Raw genomic sequence first — 20,812 nt, forward strand, 5'->3', positions numbered from 1 at the left:
TTATGAGTTCTCACTAAAATAATTATAATAATTTGTTTTATTGTCACAACAGAAAAGAGGAACATTCATATATATTAAAGTTCTGATAGATAAAATGTATAAAAATACAAACTTAAGATTTGAAACTTATAGTCCTTTGAAAAAAAACAGATTAACAAAAAAAAAAAAACCGTGTTGCCAACAGGGACGTTGTAGCGCGCCCTCTGGTGGACAAACTATGCAACGCCAATGCTCATTTCATGGTTGACAGTCCGTTTTTATTTTTTAAATATTCATTTTTTCAGAATCATTTATTTGTCATTAGAAATGATTCTGATGAATGAATATTTTAAAAAAGGGTTAGAAAAAATTGAATTGGCCCTTATAAATGCCAATACCGATAGACCAGGAAATGCCTAATATTGAACAATAATATCGGTCTGCTCTACTATGTATTCTGTTCAAAGGAACAATGGAAGGAAAAATGAAATCGGAAAAAGATAAATGCAAAAAAACCTACCCTACCTAAGACCGGCCCAAGGACTGAAACCTCATTAACTATGTTTATTAAAGCAAAGGAGCTTACATTGGGGTTTTGAGTGCACAAATAGGGAGGTTGACAAGCACAGGACAGGCTATATCTGAATAGAGGCTGCCCCATACTTCTGAAAGGCCAGTCATGAGGTTGCTGGATGGCAATGTGAATGTCCGGAAGTCTTCCTTTAGCGCTTCGCTCCAGCAGCGGTTGAGGATTCCTGGCCTGGAAATGATGGGGGCTGGAGGGGGGGTGCAGAGCCACACACCTGCCAGATGATTTGTCATTATAGAGGGGTCAGCACTCAGCTGTCACCCCCTAATCACCCATCCTACCCCTTAAGTCAACCCCCCTTTACCCCCCAAACTCCACTCCAGTCCTCCAAAAACACCCCTTGCATTCCTCAGGCAGCTCCGGTTTCACTCACAGCACTGCTGCCCCATCTGCCCCTCCTTCCTACACTCTACCCTGAGAGAAAATGTACCCCTGCAAGAGACACAGCACACTGAGTGCATTGTGTGTATGTGCAATGTGTGTTTATGCCCCCATGTATGTGTCTACACAATTCTCATGTGTGAATACATGTTTTTCTTAGGGCAGAGCTGTTTGCATCAATGCTGACAGCGAACCGATGGAGCAGAATTTTACCAGTGGAGAACGTGTGAATTGGTCCAGGCTGCAGTCCAGAAACAAAACCCCCGCAGACAAGCCAAACACAGAAGACTCTCACAGGTATTCTATATCTGTCAACAGCGGTCTTTCATCACCACGGGTCAAAGGTCACACTCTTTTCCATTGAATGCAGCTTCCTCCGGGATGTGCGAGTGTGTGAGACAGATCCTTAGCCATCAGCATACCCACTGTTCACCAGATTATCTCAAGCTGTACTCTGTAAGTGTGTCTGAGGGGGGCTCAATGTGGTTACATCATATCCTAACAAGCCTATAGACCCCTTATCCATTATTGTCTTATCATCACCACCAACTTGCTGAGTCTGCCTCTCTGCGTCCCAAAAGACAGGAGGAGAAAGAGGTGGGTGTAGCTAACAATTAGTTAAGGGGAGAACATGTTTAGAGTGTTAACAGAAGCTTTGGGTGACACTTGACATTAATGCTTATAAAAATACTTTCTCATGTGGAGTGACTGACAACCTGTGAGCTGTCTTTAACATTGTAGCTTGTTAGGTTCACTGATAAAGACTAAGAGGTACACTCGTTTTGTGTCTATGAACGACAACATTTTGAAGGTGCCCATGATAAAGGTCCAATTGTGCTACTTGTGCCCAATCTTTACTTCCTGGTTCAAGCGTCACCTGTCACTACTCATCCAGGGTTTTTGTGTGTTAGCCCTGCACCTCCTCTGTCTGACCTGATGGGGGCAATAGAGGCTGGCTGACTGGCTGACTGACTGACTGGCTGGCTGGGCCATTGGCCTCACACCTAACCGCAGCAGCCGTGGGGCATGGAGAGGCATCACACATCCCACTAGCCACTTGATACAGAGAGCATCTTTCTTTTGTCTCCTGAGCTGCCACTTGATAACTCTGCCCCCTGGAGAGCTTTGAGGAAGGAGGGGCGGCGGACAAACCAGACTGCAGAGGGAGGATAATGACATGACATCAGTGTCATCGTTAACCAAATGGGGCCGTAAACAATGGAAGGACATATGCTGTTCAGTGAATGGCTGCTAGCACAAGGCACACCCATATATACACACAGCTAAACGCCTTGACAGTAACATTCTGGAAATAGAGCCCCGATACAGAGAGGAAGAATAGATTTTTCTCAGGGGGATAGGTCGCCTCCACAGGTATCAGTTACTGAAGCACCTCAAGCACTGAGGAGAGGCAAAGAGGATATCAATGATGGAGAAAGATGGGAAAAGACCAAAGAAGGGGGGGATAAAGGAAACAAAAAAGACAGTGAAAGGTACAGCAGGGGGAGGGTGACAATTCATACATCATAGTAAGGAAGTACCTCCTACCATAAGGTGCGTGGCAAGTCCCCACAGTGAAGCCCCACATGACGGTAGTTTGTTTTCTTTCTCCAGCTCTTAAGAGGGGAAAATGAGCCAGCTAATCCCCCTGTACATTGCCGGGTTCTTTGCCCCGGGGCTGAAGAGCAGGGGAGAGGCACAGGATTCAGGTCTATTGGTGTTTGTGTGAAAAAGCCAAACAAACTGAGGGTGTGTGCACAGCTATAAGCACCATCATCATAAAAAGATCAGTGTGTTAAAATAATCAGAAGACATCACCTCACCCTACGCTGTGTGTTGACCCTGTCGCCTCTAGGCTGTGACACAAATAAACCTGGAGACAAGAGACACTGGTATACACAGAGTTCAATGTCTGCCGATGTCTCCTTTGCTTGCAATTGCCTGGTTTGGCCTGGCCTGGGTTCATCTTGGGAGGAGACTACTGGTCTGTCTGGCACACAGCCCAAAGAGGGAAAACAATAACACTAAAAGCAGACCTCTTTCAGATGACCAGAATACACACAAGACAAATGTTTCTCCTGCTCTGTCATTCTGTAATGCATGCTCTTTGGGTCAGTAGTAACTCAGTAAACAGCACAAGTAAAAAGCCTGCAGTTAACTACAGCGCATGCTTATTTTGACTCATACTTCAAGAAAAGATCAATATTTGCACAGATCTCTGGGAGGGGAAACAATAGTGATCTGGCCTCCACCAGCACTGTCTGTTAATGGTCTGTTTACTGAAGACAGACGGGATAATGGCCTGGGTGGGGGCTGGTGGAGAGTCGGATGGTGGCCATGCTACACTCTCTTTCTGATCTAGTTAGTTATGAGGAGACTTAGTACCTACAGTACAAGAAGCTGAGTATGAAAGCAATGTGGTGGCTAGATGCTGTGAATGAAGATGTGGCATTGTGCTGACACAGACAGGTTTGCAAGTCAAATAGCTGGACTTGAGCCTCCACACTTTTATAATGCCTGCACTCTCTTTTGGTTATGCAAATTTTAAATCTGAGAGTTCCACGGCTACAGTCGAGCTTTTAGATCTAAGCTATGGAAACACTTAAATGGTCAGAGAAACACTGCATTGAAGTCTATAGTTACTGGCTCTAGTAACACAAGACAGTGGCACACGCGATGAGTCTGTATTGTGGAAGAAAGGAGGATATCAGATATCTGAGTAACCAAGTTCAGCTTTAGGTCTTGGTTATGGTGGCAACCCCAAAGTATTTTGGAAAAGCCTTACTGTTATGCAAGAGCCAAATTAATAAGTTTTCCCATAAATTGGACTATTTGGCAACGTCACATAATATTTTAATTGGCTGAATGAGAGCAAACTATGTGCCTTGAGACATTATCTAATAGTAGTAAAAGCAGATCAAAGCACACTGCTCTTGAGGGAGTTCATCTAAGGTCATGCTAACCGGCGCCCAGTCTCCAGCTCATAACTTAAGCATCAAAGCTGGGTTTGTGTGAGAAAGAGTGCGTGAGTGCATGACTATTTGAGGCCAAGAATACGAGACCCGTCTCTCCAAGGTGCCATCACTCTGCCCCCGTCAGTCTCGGCACTCTGACGTGTCGTTGCTTTACCTCAGGTCCCCCGTGGTCAGTGACCTCTGACCCTGCCCCCACAGCCCTTCTAGGCTCGACAGGCCCATCTGATGGATATGCGCCCTGCAGGGATCAGAGAACCTGGGATAACTTGGAAAAGCTATTCATGGCGATTTTTGGAAATTCCTTTGGTGTAGCTGTTTGCTGCATATTGAGTGAAAAAGAAGAATATCATGGCTAACTTGCACTTTCATCACAGAGTCAGAAGGAAAAGCAGGGGGAGGAAAGAATGATTTGTATGCAATTTAAACCATCACCTTTAGTGATGGCAGAAATGGATTAAAGAGTACTCTATGGACCATGTTTAGTGGCCCTGCTAAACTCCCAGAGCCAAATCCCGGGTCACTGGTAGAGCTGGAAAGATGGAGAGCTCAGACCTGGAGACAGGCCAAACAGGCAGGGAGAGGCTAGCTAAGCCGGCTGCCAGGAACTGAGGGCTGTGATGGCACCACTGACTATTCTGGATATCTCCCTCCCACCAAAGCACTTAACATGCAGTATAAGCTAACACAAACAAACAAACAAACAAACAGATACACACACCATTCACATAAACACTCAGAAGCCAAGGGATGCTTGGAAAGCTAAAGAACACAGGCAGGAGGAGAGCACCACTCAGAGACCCATTAACCCTTGGCTCCCAACCAGAACAGTGAGCAGGCGTCCTTTAAGTACACGTTAAACATAACTAGTCTATGTGTGTGTGCACAAGTGATTTATGTACATCTGTGTGTCTATGTGTTGGTCCATATGTCCATAAAAAGATTGAGTCACTTTAAAAGAAGACTCGGGGGCAATTATCAGGGGATGAAAAAGATTTGTTGTTCCCTGTGTTTATGAATGGCCATAGAAAACTATCCATCGCTATTTAACTCTTCAGCTAGTCACAAGGTGTCTGTTTTGGTGAGTGAAAGTGCTCTGAGGACTACTTCCTTGTGCAGAGAAGTGTATCCCCAGGAGACCAGCTCCAGACTAAACACTGCTCATTCAGCTGTTCCCCTTCACCCCACCAACAAGAGACGGATGCTTGACATGCGCTACCAACAGAAAACCTCACTTTTTCCACCAATTATAGAAAGCAATGCAGAGTGGGGGAGGCAAAACTTCATAATATTATACACACTGGCATTTGGCAAAACGCATTGAGCAACCTCTGTCAGAAAGAGATGGGCTAATTTCAGGGCGACCTGTGCCAACACAAACAACTGTTCTGGCTAGCTTTCTTGTCAGCACTTGAGGTTTGAGTCAAATTTTTCAACGCACCGCAGCCAATTTCTCTTTCCCCTATTTTTCCCCCCTTGTATGATTTGTCCTTGTCCAGAGCCCAGTCTTTCATCGCCTATGCACTCAGAGCTTTAAAAGTATTCTCGTAGAGAACAACCTCAGACCGAGATGGTCATCTACACAAGCAAAAATAGGACGTAATATTTTCTTCCAGGTCACCAGCATGCGTCTCTGTGAGGTCATTTTTTCACTCAAATGAAGGCATGACTTTATTGGTGCTGTTTTTTTTATGTATCGAAGTGCTTCCATTCAGGTTATGTCTGTCAGCAGGCGCAGGGTCGGTGTGAGGAGGCGTGAGTTAAAACAGCTACCGCTACAGTCTCTAGCTGCTGTGTGCTAGGATTCATATCACAGTCACGATAATGTAAACATCATATGTTTCCGTTTGTGTCTCCAAAGCAGTATTTACTTCTACTTTGATTTTGTTTATTAGAGGCTTTTACTGTTCAACATAAAAGCAAGGAGCCACGGCAGGACATTTGGAGTACAGGCTGTAATGTAACATTCACAGTCTAGTCATAACTCTCACGGCTCACGCATGGTTCTGGGTATGTGCCAGTCAATGAGATGGACAGCAATCTACTGCCATTATAGAAACCTCACACAGTAGGGGTCCTATCCTCTGTGGCAAATCATACGCACCTATGCACATCAGGGGTAGAAGCGTTTGGTTATGCGTGTGTGTGTAAAATGGGCAGGGGTGGTAGATGTTGAGGTGAAAGCTGTTGCCTGAACATGCAGCCTTTACTCTGCTCCAGTGTTGAGGCAGCTGTCTTTAATATAGGAGCTCAGCTCAGCCCTTATTTATTCAGGTACAGCTGACAAAGAGGGAGAGACAGTGAAAGAGGCGTGGCTCTTCTTTTTCCTGGCAGCCATGCAGCACTCCTGCGTTTTTTTGGGGGCAAAGGGACAAGGCGAAAGAGACACAGACACTGAGACAGAGGGAGAAAGAGAGCGGTGTACAAGAAAAGAGTGAGTTGAAATGAAAAGCATGGCTCCAGTCAGTCCTGTGTTGACTGGACATCCTGTGCAACAGACAAGCCCCAGAGGCCCCGGGGCCACCAGGGAGGTGGTGTGTGAGCTCAACTAGCCAGTCTCACTTGATGGCTATGTCCAAGACAAATCACCAGTGGTGCTGCTGTCACTGTGGGCCTTGACCAAGACAAACAGTCGTGTTTTAAAATAAGTACCTGCCCCCTCACAGCCCCTTTTCACCTCATCCACCTCAGGCACATCCATATCTCCTCACACATTCAAGCATATTCCCTTCACAGGTCATAGGACTGGAGCTGTAGTCCAACTCTCTACACAGGGGACTCACTTTTCACCCTTGCAACGCTGTCTGCATTCTTTCTCCTCTGCACACACACTTGTGAATATCTACCACATCACACAACTCCCATTGAGGCCAAAATGCTGGGAATGCAATAACAGGGGTAAGTGTGGGTGTGTATGACACAAAGTGTATAGTAGGCTTAAGGGACAACGTATGTATGCATGTCTATGTGCAAGCTTGATCATATATGTACATCTGAGCTTGCAAGCACAAAACCTCAAACTTAGCTGAATCACAAAATGCCAACTGTGCAGAAGTGTCAGCACTATTCCTTGCTTTTACTTAACAGCATTGCATCTTGGGAGTTGTGGTTTGTCTGAACGGGCCTGTCTGTGTCGCTGCCTGTGGCCTGCACTGTTGGGACTGGTGTTCCTCACTGAACAGAACCTCATTTATCTCTGTGGCAGAGCCCTTCCTCTCCAGCATTGGTCCTCCTGGACCCCTGAACTGCTGACACCGGGCCCCCCTCCTCCTCCTCCTCCGCTCCTCTGAGCTCCAGCATGCGGCAAAAATTGTGAGATGTGTTTCATCTGCATATTGATCAGCTTGGCCAAAAGAAGTCGGACCTCAGCACTTCACTGAATACATAATGTAAATAAGTACCAGTTATTCTGCTTAAACTCTACTGCAATCCTTTAAAGGAAAAGGTTTCACCTTAAGTAGGTCATTTTCCAGGTAATTAGGTGTGATTATGCAACAAAGGTCAATAGCAACTTTTAACTGAAGAATAAAAGAAGAAAAAAATAGAAAACCCTTATCATCAATATGCTGACATTATGTATATATCCACACATCTCAACCAAAAGAAGGTTATTGTTATGGTGAAGCAGTGCTTAAAGTCAATGAGCTTACCCAAAAAGACTATGAACCCATGTTGCTCTCGTCACCCAATAAAAGCAGGCCGCTCTCAATGTGTGGGCAGGCTTTAGTGCCAGCCAGTTGCAGTGCAGATGGCTGGGTACTGGGCTGTCTGATGGATAGCTTACATTTGGCAAGAACTGGACCAATGGCGTCGTGGATTGATTGGCCCAAAGGGGCCGTCGGGGAAAGCACTTCCTGTGTGTGTTAATGGACACTCCTACAGAGGCACTGTGGCGGCTTGTGGCAGGGTGATGGTTGTTACTCCTTCTCTCTCTCACTCTATCCCAGCCCTCCTCATTTGCTTTCCCTCTCCCAGTGAATCAGAGGTGAGGCAAGTGAGACGAGCCAAAGCTTTCCAAGCAGGCCGACTCTAAGCAGCAACTCTAACACTACATCAAAACCTTAAGAATACACTAATTTAGCTTTATAATAGAATTACAAAACAAAACAATTTAAGTTTAATCAGTAAACCCTGATTTTCCCTGTCCCGTAGTTTATCATAATTTCCTAGAGAGGAACTGTACATTTTTGGGAGGATCCTTTAAAAGAACTTTACAATTAGGAGTCATTTACAAGGAAAATTAAGACAGTATTCATTTGGTATATTTTTAATTAATTAATTAAAAATAACTGCTATTATTAGTTAGTGATGGCGCATCAGCTAAACCTTTACGCTTTTAATACACTTTATATTTACTTGGGATTAAATGGAGCAGTTCGTTTGAGGAAATAACACTGAAACTCAAGAGCTGCTTAGAAATTGGACCCAACTAATGACATAGTTCTTTCCAGGAAACTTCCAAAGAATTTATGAGGAAATAATAGACCAGTTATCAGGTATTCTTCTTTCATTTAACTCGTGTGAGTGTGTAAATAAATTTGTACCCGAGTCTGCCCAGCTGCTCCAGTTCAGGCACTAAGGGGCCGTAGGTTTCAACGTGAAGGGGTTTGTAGTGATAGAGAACTTCCTCTATCTTAGGAGCAGGCTGAAGAGACACTGTCTGGCGCTGAAAAAACAACAACAAAGAGAAAACATTCAACAGAGGCCAATAATCTTATTGTCTTGTCTTATGCAATGGAATACTGGAAACTAAGGCTATGGCACAATCAAGATGACACAAACAGGAAAAAAAAATACTTAGAGAAGGTTTCAGGTCAATCAAACCGCAGCATTAACCACCACTAGTTCTTGACTGACTGGTTTGGCAATAGTTTTATCTGACAACATTTTCCCAGGCACTGCTAGTTTGGTGGAGAAATTGTGCAGTGCATACTGCTGGTGCAGTAATTTCTGTCGCCCCCATTAAGGAATTCTAAGTAATGACAACAGCATTGTTGTTGCAGCCACATGATACAAGCCTTCTGTGATCGGGCAGACACAGTTGCTAGTAGCCAAGGAGGATATGGAGGATTAAAAAAAAACATGATGGACTCTTCAAGTCGCCGGATGACAACATTTTCTAAACACAGCCATGCGGAGAAATACAGTGTAAGTGTGTAGGAAGTGCCATGTTTGCGGGTTTAGCTGTGGTTATTTGCTATTTGCGTTGTCTTTACGCAGATTGACCTAAAACAATGTCGATTGAAACAGGGTTAATCCAAATGTCTCTGAAATTAGGCAAATCCTAAGGATTGTTCAACTTACATAAATCTTATAAAATTGTTACACTGCTGGGTCTCCTATAGTCATAAGACCTGCAGTGTCAAGGACAGAAAACTGTAGCCTGAAAAAACCCTTAGATCCATAAGTACTCAAAGTTAAAATTTCAGTTGGGCTACTCCAGTTCCTAATGCTCTTGACCGTGGTGATGGAGTGAGAAACATGATACTTTTTAAGGACATTGTAGATTTGTTCGATTTGGGGCTCTGCCATCAAAGGGGGATTTCCACACTGCGTCAGACCACTTTGATTTCTCCAGCATTTAAGTAATGAGACTCAGAAGATGAGCCAGACTTATGAAACAAACCTGGAATTAAAAAGATGAATCCAAAACAAACACCAACCATTTTAGAGGGTAGCAAAGGAACAGACAAAGCAGAGATAAAAGATAAGTGAGCAAGCAAAGAAAAGAGTAGTGGGGGAGTATAAACAACAGAACACAGAGGGGAGCTGTTGAAAACCAAACTAAACGAGTAACATGTGCCCCGCGGCCTCAGACTGCCCGCCCTCACACATGCTTTGGCCCATGCGAGCGCATACACAGTGAAATAAAGAAACCAAAGCTGAGCTGGAAGTTACAAAAGCACCGAGTGAGAAACACTGAGATGAGAAAGCAACAAATGCAGAGTTGGTCAGCCAAACACAACATGACAGTAATTTTTCTAATAAGACCGGCGTGTAGGATAGTTAGACAAACAAATAAACACACACACAAAGAAATCTTACACTGTACTCTTATAACGTAATACATCATCAATGTAGTATGTAGGTAGTGTTGAAGCAATCCAGCATTTATTTTGTCATTGGGTTATTTCTATACTTTTCTTCAACGCACCTCATCAATTTCTACTTTAGTGTGTGATTTCCTTAATTTCCCAGTAAGGTTTGGGGATATGACAATGTATACTGTTAAACAATCTAAATGTGTCTAGTGTCAGAATATATCTTGCTGTATTAGGCCATTGTAAGCAATATTGCAAAACAATGAGCAGGACTACTTTACGGCAGTATTATGTTTTTATACAATGTTAGCATTAGTCAGCACCATGTCAGGTACTTGATTCACTATTATAGCTAAACATAAGACACTCCTTTCTACTTATTTTATCCATAAACAGCTAATCTTATTAAGAAAATGTACTATATCACAATATATATCAATATTACAATATAACTCGAAATACTGGGGTACAGGGTTTTATCGATATCTTTAAATACCTTTCCCAAGAATTACTTTTAACTATCTTTAAAGAACGAGCCTGAACCCGTTGCATTCAGTAGTGGTTTTTACATGTAGGTGGGGAAAGCATCAGGGCTAGTGACAATGGCATTATATAAACAGTAAGGGAGTAATAGAAATAGTGAAAGAACGTCTACTCAAAACGCCATGTATTTTGGCATCCTTACATTATGCCAATGAAACTACTGCTGCTGAAATACCAAGTATTGTTCTTTTCCAGGATTGAGTTTTTTCATATAATAAATAAAATCACATCTAACCTTTTCTTCTTGACTGTAAGGGATACTAACATCTGACATGTATCTGTAAGGTTAACTAATTTAATATATTATTATAATGTATAATAATAGGAAAAAAACCTCCAATCAAATAATGGACCCAAGAACAGATGGTATTTTAGCCTACTGCCCATAACACTATATAATGCTTTAGATTTACATTGTTGGGTTTTTCATTTAAAACACAAATACTAGACATGCTTCTTTATGGTTTTCATTCAACCTTTAACCCCAAGGTGCCAGTGATCCCCTACACTGTCCCATCCATTCACCCAACACAGTAGAGCCCCACCACAGGCTAATGAAACCCAGACCAACAGACCCAAACCTGGTCACTCTCCCTCACTTTTGCACTTCTTCAGTCTCTCCATCCATCTTCTTTCAGACTTTCAGCACTGTTTAACTCCCCTACTGCGCAAACCACTGGGACTAAGGGTAGAGCAAGAAGCAGAAGAAGAAAAGTGTACAATGTTAGAGCAATAGGAAAGAGAGAGGAAAATTTGGAGTTGCATATAGCTAAAGGGCAGTAAATCAGATTTTGGAGCGACAGACAGAACAGAGCCAACCCCTAGTCTAGAGAAATTTCTGTTGCATTCCTCTGCAAGGGCACCTTGAAAACTGCAGCGACACATCATTACGGACAAACACAGCACAAGACATGCATACACAAGAACCAGCTTTGCTCTTCTGAATACATTTACAATATAAAAAATCAGTAAGCAAATGGATGCTTTCTAGTACTTCTAAGCTGCTTGGAAACAAGACAAGCTAACTAAATGTTATGTTAACTAAACTGACTGTTTAGTTAACATAGAACTGTGCCATCTCATACCTGTGCTGTTCTCCACTCCACCTAAAAGTTCTGCTGAAGCTTTCAATCATGAAGTTATTATGTCCTATTAAAAGCATGTGTAAATTACGGCATTTGAATGTTGTTTTCCAAATGCTCCGGTGAAAAAAAGCAACAGAAAGGGAGAGAGAAGGGACCCCCAGCTGGTCACAGCAGAGCAGAAATGGCTAAGGGACTAGAGGCCACTGGAGCAACACCACTGAAAAAGCCAACACAAACATCTGCTTTTCACATCACGGAGGCCCACCTTACTACCTACACAACATTATGTGTGCCCTTCATGATGCTTTCAAGTTTGTGTATAATTTTTTTTAAAGACTCTTAGTGTACCCCTGTGACACTAAAAGAAAACTCTGGGGGTCATCAATCTTAATAAAACTGCAGGGGAGGATGATTTGAGGAAATCACCATCGTGCCAGAGGGAGTAGTCCTGCTTCTTCTGGTCTTGTGATCCTCCTACATCTAACCTCAGGTTCAGATAGAGTTATAGTGATCTTGTAATACCAGCTTCAATTTCCAGTGGAATCGTTTTAAAAGGTTAGATAGGTTAGGTTGTGATGTGTCATCACATTAGCTGGCTCCAGCAGAGCTCCAGAGGCTGTGAGGCTCTCATCACTAATGCACAATGTGATAATGAGAACAATGGAAACGGAAAAAGTGGTCAGAATTGTATATAATAAAACTATTAAACCGAGTTAGGGGCCAGCCTAGTGCCATCCCATCCTCAGCTCCGACTTCCACCTTCTTCCCTGGCACTGCCAGTGCTTCTGTAAGGATAAAGAGCTTTGGGCTGCCCACTGGCCCACAGAGCAGCAAGTAGCAAGTGTAAAAGCTGCTGCCCATACAGTGCCTCCCCTTGCTTTACAAGTTTAAATATAACTGTCTGTCCAGTGGCAGCTGCCCCAGCGCAAAGTCCCTAAAGCTGACAACTCCTTTTTTCTGCTGGGCTGGGCAAGGCCTAACTAACAGGACCAAGCCAGGGGCACAGGCAGAGCTGTCAAGGCCTACATGTGCTCGTGCCAATCAGGGCTGATAGTTCTCTTTACCGCGTGAGCTGACCCCCTCTCTCCTAGGCCAAACGGCAAGGGGTTATGCACTCTCCCACATAAAACCATTAGTTTGTGGATGTTTTATACATCAATATCTAATAACAATAACACATTTATATACAACAACACAAATATCTGTCTGGTATTATTGGTCTCCAGAGAGCAAACAAGGGAAATGAAAATAAAGATAGTGAAATAGTGAGTGTGGGTGGGGGGAGTATGTAGCCACAACCTTGCAGGTAAAACAGGTTAGGCCAGTCTGCCAGAGTAAAGTAAAGCCGAGCTTGGCCTGAGCTTACGAGTATGTCTACTGAGCAGAGGTCACTGTAGAGGACAACTAAACCAAGTAAATCAGGCCTGAGTAAACAAGCTCACACCATGAGTGTGTGTGTGTGTGTGAGTGTGTGTACCTGTGTTTGTGTTTTCTGCGGCAGTCACATACCACTGCCTAAGTGTAGAATGGAATAAAGCTAGAGAGAACCCGGGGTTATTTCCGTCAGCTACACATCTATGTTTAGGGATAAACTTTCCACCCACATTTGTCCGACTGTGTTTGCGAGTTGCTCTTTGTTTATGTGTGTGTGCTGTCTGCTTTCATTAGGTGCCCATGCTGGCTTCGTCAAGTATGTCAGCTGCTCTGCCGCCTGTGAGGAGTGGATTGGGGCTCAGCAGTGTTGGAACCTAGGACCTTTCATCTAAGATGGCGCTGAAAGCTGCCCCAAGGTGGAGAGATTCCCCATCGGTCAACCTCTTTCAGGAATGGGACAGTGTGGCAGCTGAGGACATTCCCAACACGTATACTAGAAAACACAATAACTTTACTGGCAGAAAGAAACAGAGCCAACATTCTTAAAAGCTATCAAAAACACATTAACTCATGCAAATCAAATTTATATGTTAATAACCCTCAACTCATGTTCATGTTTGGCTCTGAGAAGGTGCCTAGCACGATGACAAGAGTCACCGTGCCAGGCACTGAGTCTGGTCTTATGTGTGAGACAACAACAAGCAACCTGTTTAAACAGTGAATAGTTTCCTCCCTTCTATACAGAGATTCTCTTTTGAGATCAGCGGACATCTATTTTAAAAAGACACTTTATTCTTCAAAGGATGTTTACTCAGACTGGGTGAGGGGACTGGGTGTTTTGTTTGTGTGAGTGTGTGTGTGTGTGTGTGTGTGTAGGTCTTGGTTCAATAGAGTGCCTACAACGTGAGGGATTAGTCAGGACCATTCCTGAGGCAAGACCAGGCCCATCCCACCTCACATCACACCTGGACCGAGACTACTTTCCCTCAGGATTGGCTAACTTCTTCAAGCATCCGTTCACCAACATGTTATCACACAACCAGAATATTTAGGATCAGGGTTGGAGTCCCCTTCACCGACTCTTGGAAAATCACCCAGGCAAAGAGTAGTGGTAGCATAGCTGAGATGCCCCCATGCATGTTCCCAGTAAACACACACATGACACAACTAGATGCAATATTAGATCACTCTTTAAATAAAGACTGGGGAAGCTGAGGAATATTTGGCATCTTCACGTTCCATGGACTGGAAGGCTCAGAGACAGGCAGGTATGTCATTCCACAAGTGACGGCTCACCTTGACCCGGGTTGAAGCAGCTGGCTGAAACGCTAGTTGGGCAGGTGGTGGTGGTGGTGGGTAAGGGGGTGTTAAGGGCACAATGAAATTCTGCTTCCATGACTGGTGAATTTGCACATCACCAAAACCATTGAGATGAAAAAAAAAACACGAGGTAATGCATGAGCCCTCTGTCCATTCATCACTGTCACAATCTGTTTCTCCTTTGTGTATGTGATCCACAAGAAAGTATTGCTACTGGGAGCTGCTAAAGGGTTATGATGGTCAATTAATCTTTCTGTATTGTTCGTCAAATTAATCCATTATTTGTTTTGCAAAAACGGTCCATCACAATTTCCAGAGCCCAACATGACATTGTCAAATTTCTTTTTTTTGTCTTACCAACAGTAAAACTAAGGGTATCACTTAACTTAATGTCCGTTGATTTCGATTCGACGGAATTTTTCGAAGTTTTGAATACATTTTGAATCAAAAATGGAATCGTCGATGCTGTCACGCCCCCCCATGTCACGTCCAGTCAGCATAACAGATTACTACACTACAGTAGAAGAAGACCAGCGCGCTCTTGTCCACGCGCGCTCTTGTCCACGCGCACACACACACACACACACACACACACACACACACACACACACACACACACACACACACACACACACACACACACACACACACACACACACACACACACACACACACACACACACACACACACACAAACACACACAAACACACACACACACACACACACACACACACACACACAGCGAAGCGTGGCCGACACGTATGAGGTAAAACAATAAATAAAAAACAAACAGGTGTGAGTCAGTTCATTCTCCCGGTTCAGTGACATGACTCAGGTTAATAACTCAGGTTACTAGGCTGGCCCCTAACTCAGGTTAATTGAACCTGAAGTTTGTGAACAACTGTTCAGAGAAGTTGTTGTGAATTTGAATGTCATCCTCTGTGAAGAAGACAGCAGTTGCAAAAGATAAACTAGATGGCAGGTTAATTTGCTTAGTTTCCAATTGACTGAAGATATAAGTTATTGTTACATTATGTTGTTAATAAATGTTTTACTTTTGACAATGTAGAGTGGTTGATTGCGAACAAAGGTCAGCTATTATATTGCATAAAAGTCTAGTCTAAAAATGGCAAAGCAACCTATGCCTTAAACAAAATAAGAGTAAAAATCGAGAATTGAATCGAACCATTACCTTAGAACTGATGATGTAATCAAATTGAGGATTTAGACAATCGTGGCACCCCTAGTAAAAACCAATGATAATCATTTTACAATGTTAAAAACACTGAAAAAATGACCACAACCTCCTATCTGAGAAACTGGAACCAGTGAATGTTTAGCATTTTTGATAAATGACTTCAGTGACTGAATCAAAAAAGTTGTCCATCAATTTTCTAACAAATGACTAATCAATTAATGACTAAACATTTTAGCACTAATTGATATTTTTGTCAGTGAAGAGAAGCGCACAAATCAGCTTAAATGTGACTAAAGACATATCATGGAAATGTAGCTCAGCTTTAGAAATGTGTTTTTACAATTGCCTCCTCTAATTTCTGCTGAAGAAAAACTGAAACCTTGCTTGGATGAAGGGACCACAAGCTCGCAGATAAATGAATTCCAGCAATTTGCAGGAATCCACCGCTCTGTTCTGAAATCCCACCAAATCAAACAGAAGTCCTTCTTATGGACTTTGAAGTGAAGGGAAGTCCAAACCCACACGTTCCCCCGACTCAAGTCTCTGGTTCCAACACAGCAGATGCATGGTTGGAGCTCTGCTACACCAACAGGACGGGAGGATGAAGAGAAATGGGAAGAAAGAGGCGAGGAAAAACAGCCGCAGACGAAGCCAAGAGCAATACAATAGTGCTTTTTCTCTCTCCATCAGCAAGTTTAACTTCACGCTGTATATCAAGGGGGTGAGAGTCAGAGTACTAAATCCTCCATTTGGATCAATGCAATGCTTTTCCATGGGTTGGTGGAAGAGTCAGTTGTCTCTGGGGTGTAATGAGTAAATTAATGTTTTTGTCTCAATGATTTTTACTGCATTAGATTATTTTACCCAGACCTTTTAAAGAGCTATGCCAGTGGATAACACATTTAAATGGGAAGCATAGGCCAAAAAAGGCTTTTTCTTCAAAGATGGGAAAATAAAGAATTGGGTCATACCTGAGTATGTCAAAACGTAGCTCCAGCTTGAGCCTAGGTGAGTACTAAGCAGATATCTCTCCCACGCATCACTGAATTGTGGGAAGACAACCATGCCTCATAAGGGTTGCTGTGGGGGTGGGTAGGGGCGATGACATAGCCTATCTCATCACAGTAAAATGAAAATAAACGACCGAGAACCTGAACGATAACCAAATGAAAGGTCTCTCCAGACAGGGTGAGCACAAAGCTGCAAGCTCAAAACGGCCAGAGCCCTGAACCCACATGCTCTCCCTGTGGGTCCACCGTACGCCCACAGGAATGTGATGACATGATTGACAGGCTAAGAGCCCCGTTCCCACACTGAAGCAGCACCAGACACAGAGGAACATCCTCCCTTTGAAGGTCTGGACTTTTATCACTGCTCTATTGTCAACATACACTCCACATGAAGTTTATATCAGCACTGAACTAAAATCACTCAAAGCCCTTAACTGTTCAGATCCACTATACAACTAGTGCATAGAGGTAAACAACCATGTGACCGTAACCTGCATGGGCTCACTGTAAATATAGCCATTTGTTGTTTATTATTAGCGATGGTATAGCTTTTTCAAGCTATCATGTTTCACTGTGCTCACCCTGCTTTTACCTGAAGCAGCAAAGCCCACTCTGACAAATGCAGGCAAGGTCGTGTTTGGACCGACATTACCACAGCATGAAAAAAAATGACCTTCTCTTTCATTTGAATGAGGCCACTATGTGTACCTCTCAATTGACAAAGTGAAAAATAACTTTGCAGAATTGTAGAAAGCTTCCTCGTAATATTATAAACCATTGTCCTGGGCTTCCTGGATGGTAATTCATTATCTCACAAGTAGCTAAAACGACACGCATTTACCAACGCAGTCCCTTCACTTTGAATTTGTATTTATGAACTGGGGTTAAAGTAGCCTGGCTCTGCTCTCGTCCGTATTTCCGCTCAATTGTTATTTTCCTAAGTACTATGTCTGGGTTTGCAGTATATTCTTGGTTTTTTTCCGGTCAAATCTTTACTAGTCCGATTAGCGAACAGAGGGAGTGGCTAAGAGAGATGACGTTGAGGTCGTGCACTAGAGTTGTAGTTCCATAATGGCAGCAGAGAAAGATGCGAATGAAGCCATTCAGTCCGTTGTGGCAATGCTGCCGAATATCCAGAAGTTAAAGCCCGGGCAAGAACAATCTTTGCTGAGTTTTGTTGGTGGCCATGATGTTGTGGCCCTCCTCCCCACTGGATTTGGGAGGTTTGATTTTCCAGCTCCATTAGTTGTGAAGGAGTAGGCTAAGGCAAAAGCTAGCAATGCTAAGCCGGCATCACGACCAAACGTTAGCGATCGGTTATGGCAGATCCAGAGTGGCTCTGGGCAGATCCAATAGTTATAAACTTCGACCGTATACCACCTTTAAGGAAGTTAACACTTGTCAATGGAGAGTGGGCAGATACTCTGTAAAAATGAAATGTACAAGAGTCTGGTAGGACCAGGCTAGGGTTAAAGAACTAATAAGCCTAAACCTTTGCACTCACCATATGGATTCCAGTTGAAAATAAATTGGTAGGTTTGACCGCCTGCTTCTGTTGCTCTATCTGGGTCTCCAACTTGGCAGCACGGACCTTGTGCTGGGCAAGCAAGATGGTTGCAGGAAGTTGAGACTGCTCCTGGAGAAACAAATAGGACATGAGAATGTTAATTTAGGTCTAGAGGCTGATAAACGCAACAAAGTGCTCCATCCAGAACTGCTAAGTGAAAAAAAATGTGACTCATATATGTTGACGCCTTCTCTTTTTGGAACTTTTGCATGTTGAGAAAAGATGAAACCAGAAGCAGCCCCAATACCCACCCAATCATGCTTTCAGGCCATCAGACACATTATTGATGAAAGCCATATCAACAAAATTGTGGCACTGCAGGGAACGCTACTTCAAGTGCACTGCGCCGCCTTCACCTCCATTAAATGCAAGGTCGGGCATTTCAATTTCTCCAGTGGAGTCTTGCCAAGCACAGAGGTCTGTTCTTAGACCTCTGTGCAAGCTTGGACACTTTGTTCACTGAAAAGATAGGACATTTGTGATGGGGTGGACAACCACTGTAGGACAGTCTAGAGGTATCTTAGCATTTAACAATAGACCAAAAGTGATTCAATGGCTTCAAACACCAATAAGTTCCGGTTTGACTGAATGTACTTGTTTTATTTGGATGACATCACATGGTTAAATGCTCCTCATTTCCCAAAAATGTTGAGAAAAAAAGTTATTACACTCAAGAAAATGACCCTAACCCAGGAGACTAATAATGTAAAATGTTTTGTTTACATTAGATAAGACAATTATCAAGAAGTGTGTTACTATTTCCCAGTGATGTGTTTTATTGATTAGTTAAACACTGATACAGCAAACAGCAACACTGAATCTAAATGTACTGTATGTGTTGGTGTATGTGAGTGAGACCACAGGGATGTACAGATGTCAAAGCTCAGGACATCTCCCCAAGGGGGGTCGGAGCTGATCTCATCTGCCTACAGTCAACAGGCCCTGTGCCTTAAACAAACAAACACACAGCTTAGCCTGCTATCTGTGATGGTCCTTCAGCAGCACGCTCTGCAGGAACAATCACTTCCAAAGCCTGCAGCTCAACACAATGGAGCCAGGAGGCTTTGGAATCACAGAATGAGAACAATGCAGTGCAGCCCACAGCACAATGAATGGTAATAGTTTCTTAATGATCTCACAGCCATGAACCCTCAGGCTGTGTCCGTGTGCGTGTGCGTGTGCGTGTGCGTGTGCGTGTGTGTGTGATATTTGGAAAATCTGTTATAATGTGACAGCTTTTTGCTCACCAGACTGTGGACATGTGAACATTCAACAAGTTTGTATCTCACCAGTTCATCCAGCAGAGCCTGCTTGTTCTTCCTCTTGGCCTGTAGCTGCCTCTGCTCCTCCTGCAGCAAGTCCAGTCTCCGCTGCTCATTGCCCTGCTGCTCCAGCAACAACAGCTCCTCCAGCTCCTCCTGCTCTCGTGTCTGAGGAGAGCAAGGATGTTGCAAAATGTCATGTCACATCTATGACCACAGGGCTGACTTACCACCAGCCGTAGCAATGCCATATTGAACTTGACCCTACACTTTGACTTCTCCAAGGTGATCATTTTAGCACCTAATTATGATTATTAATGTGGATATTATGCATGTGTGGGAAAATACTCGGTACGTACAAGTTTAACCTTATTCCTCTGGATGAGATCTCTGTTCTCCCTCTGGTACTGCTCCATCCGCAGCTTGGTGTTCTCCACCTCAATGTTGTTTGTCAGGTTATACACTACATTGAGGAAACACAAACCAGCGTGAATGGGACAACATACTTCATAAGAAGTGTTTGTCAGATGGTTGAACAGCTTTGGAACCCTTGGAGCTTTGGCTTTCACTTCTCTCTCAGCTCACTTTTCATGCAGGTTTCAACCTATGCAACCTATGAACATCTTTCAGGAGACAATACAGTCTGAAAATGTGTGCTTTTATGCCCATTTTTAATTAATACCTCTGTTCACAAGTACTGTTCAAAACCACAATACTATTATTTCAATTATTGTGCAGTTTAGAGTTCCAGAGATAACAAATATGGACAACTGAAATACTAGAGAGCTGTGTATAAAATGAGGTTAAAGACATTTAGAATTTTCTATTTGATGGAATGGTTCAGCCTTAAAAATGACACCTGGTAATTTAATATTTCTGTGAACCTAAGTGAAATACTGACACACTGGAGAGAGCAGATACAGAATGTATAATCATTTGCTGTTTTCAAGCTATGGGGAAAAAATGCAACTTTTTGTAGAGGAATGTACATGTAAATGTAAGGAGACTTCTGATTGTTTAACAAGGTAAAAAACGGAGGTAGTCAACTTAAAGAGCCCCTGTTGTGTTTTGGGGGATTTTTCCAGTCTATGTGTGTTGTATAGTTTTTTGTTGTATGTAATAGAAGTATAATGTACAAACCCCAATTCCAATGAAGTTGGGACGTTATTTAATACATATTTTTAATGACAGACAGGCCTGGACCGAAGGCAGACAAGTCTAGTACCCACACTCTTTTACTACAAAGCCACGCTGTTGTAACACATGCAGAATGTGGCTTGGCATTATCTTGAGGAAATTAGCAGGGAGGTTACTAAAAAAGATTTTGCTTGGCTAGTAGCATATGCTGCTCCAAAACTTTTATGTACATTTCAGCATGAACGGTGTCTTCACAGATGTGCAAGTTACCCATGCCATGGGCACCAACACACCCCCCTACCATCACAGCTGCTGGATTGAACTTTGCGCTGATAACAATCTGAATGGTCCTC

General features: G+C 43.2%; 2 protein-coding genes across 3 annotated transcripts in view; both read right to left on the bottom strand.

The window, feature by feature from the left end:
* slc38a6 (solute carrier family 38 member 6) overlaps positions 1-10,086 on the bottom strand; it is a 47,452-nt gene extending 37,366 nt beyond the window's left edge. Inside the window, exon 1 of the mRNA XM_034858822.1 lies at positions 10,076-10,086. The gene's annotated coding sequence lies outside the window, so the exon portion shown is untranslated. The remainder of the gene's footprint in view (positions 1-10,075) is intronic.
* Positions 1-20,812, bottom strand: part of mnat1 (MNAT1 component of CDK activating kinase) — a 34,823-nt gene that overhangs the window by 4,553 nt on the left and 9,458 nt on the right. For both annotated transcript variants that reach the window (XM_034858853.1, XM_034858852.1), the window contains 4 exons: positions 19,682-19,785; positions 19,350-19,490; positions 17,998-18,129; positions 8,466-8,587 (listed from right to left, as the gene is read on the bottom strand). In XM_034858853.1, the coding sequence (XP_034714744.1) occupies positions 8,466-8,587; positions 17,998-18,129; positions 19,350-19,490; positions 19,682-19,785 (499 nt within the window). The remainder of the gene's footprint in view (positions 1-8,465; positions 8,588-17,997; positions 18,130-19,349; positions 19,491-19,681; positions 19,786-20,812) is intronic.

The sequence above is a fragment of the Etheostoma cragini genome, chromosome 20, assembly GCF_013103735.1.
Source record: "Etheostoma cragini isolate CJK2018 chromosome 20, CSU_Ecrag_1.0, whole genome shotgun sequence".
Taxonomy (NCBI): Eukaryota; Metazoa; Chordata; class Actinopteri; order Perciformes; family Percidae; genus Etheostoma; species Etheostoma cragini.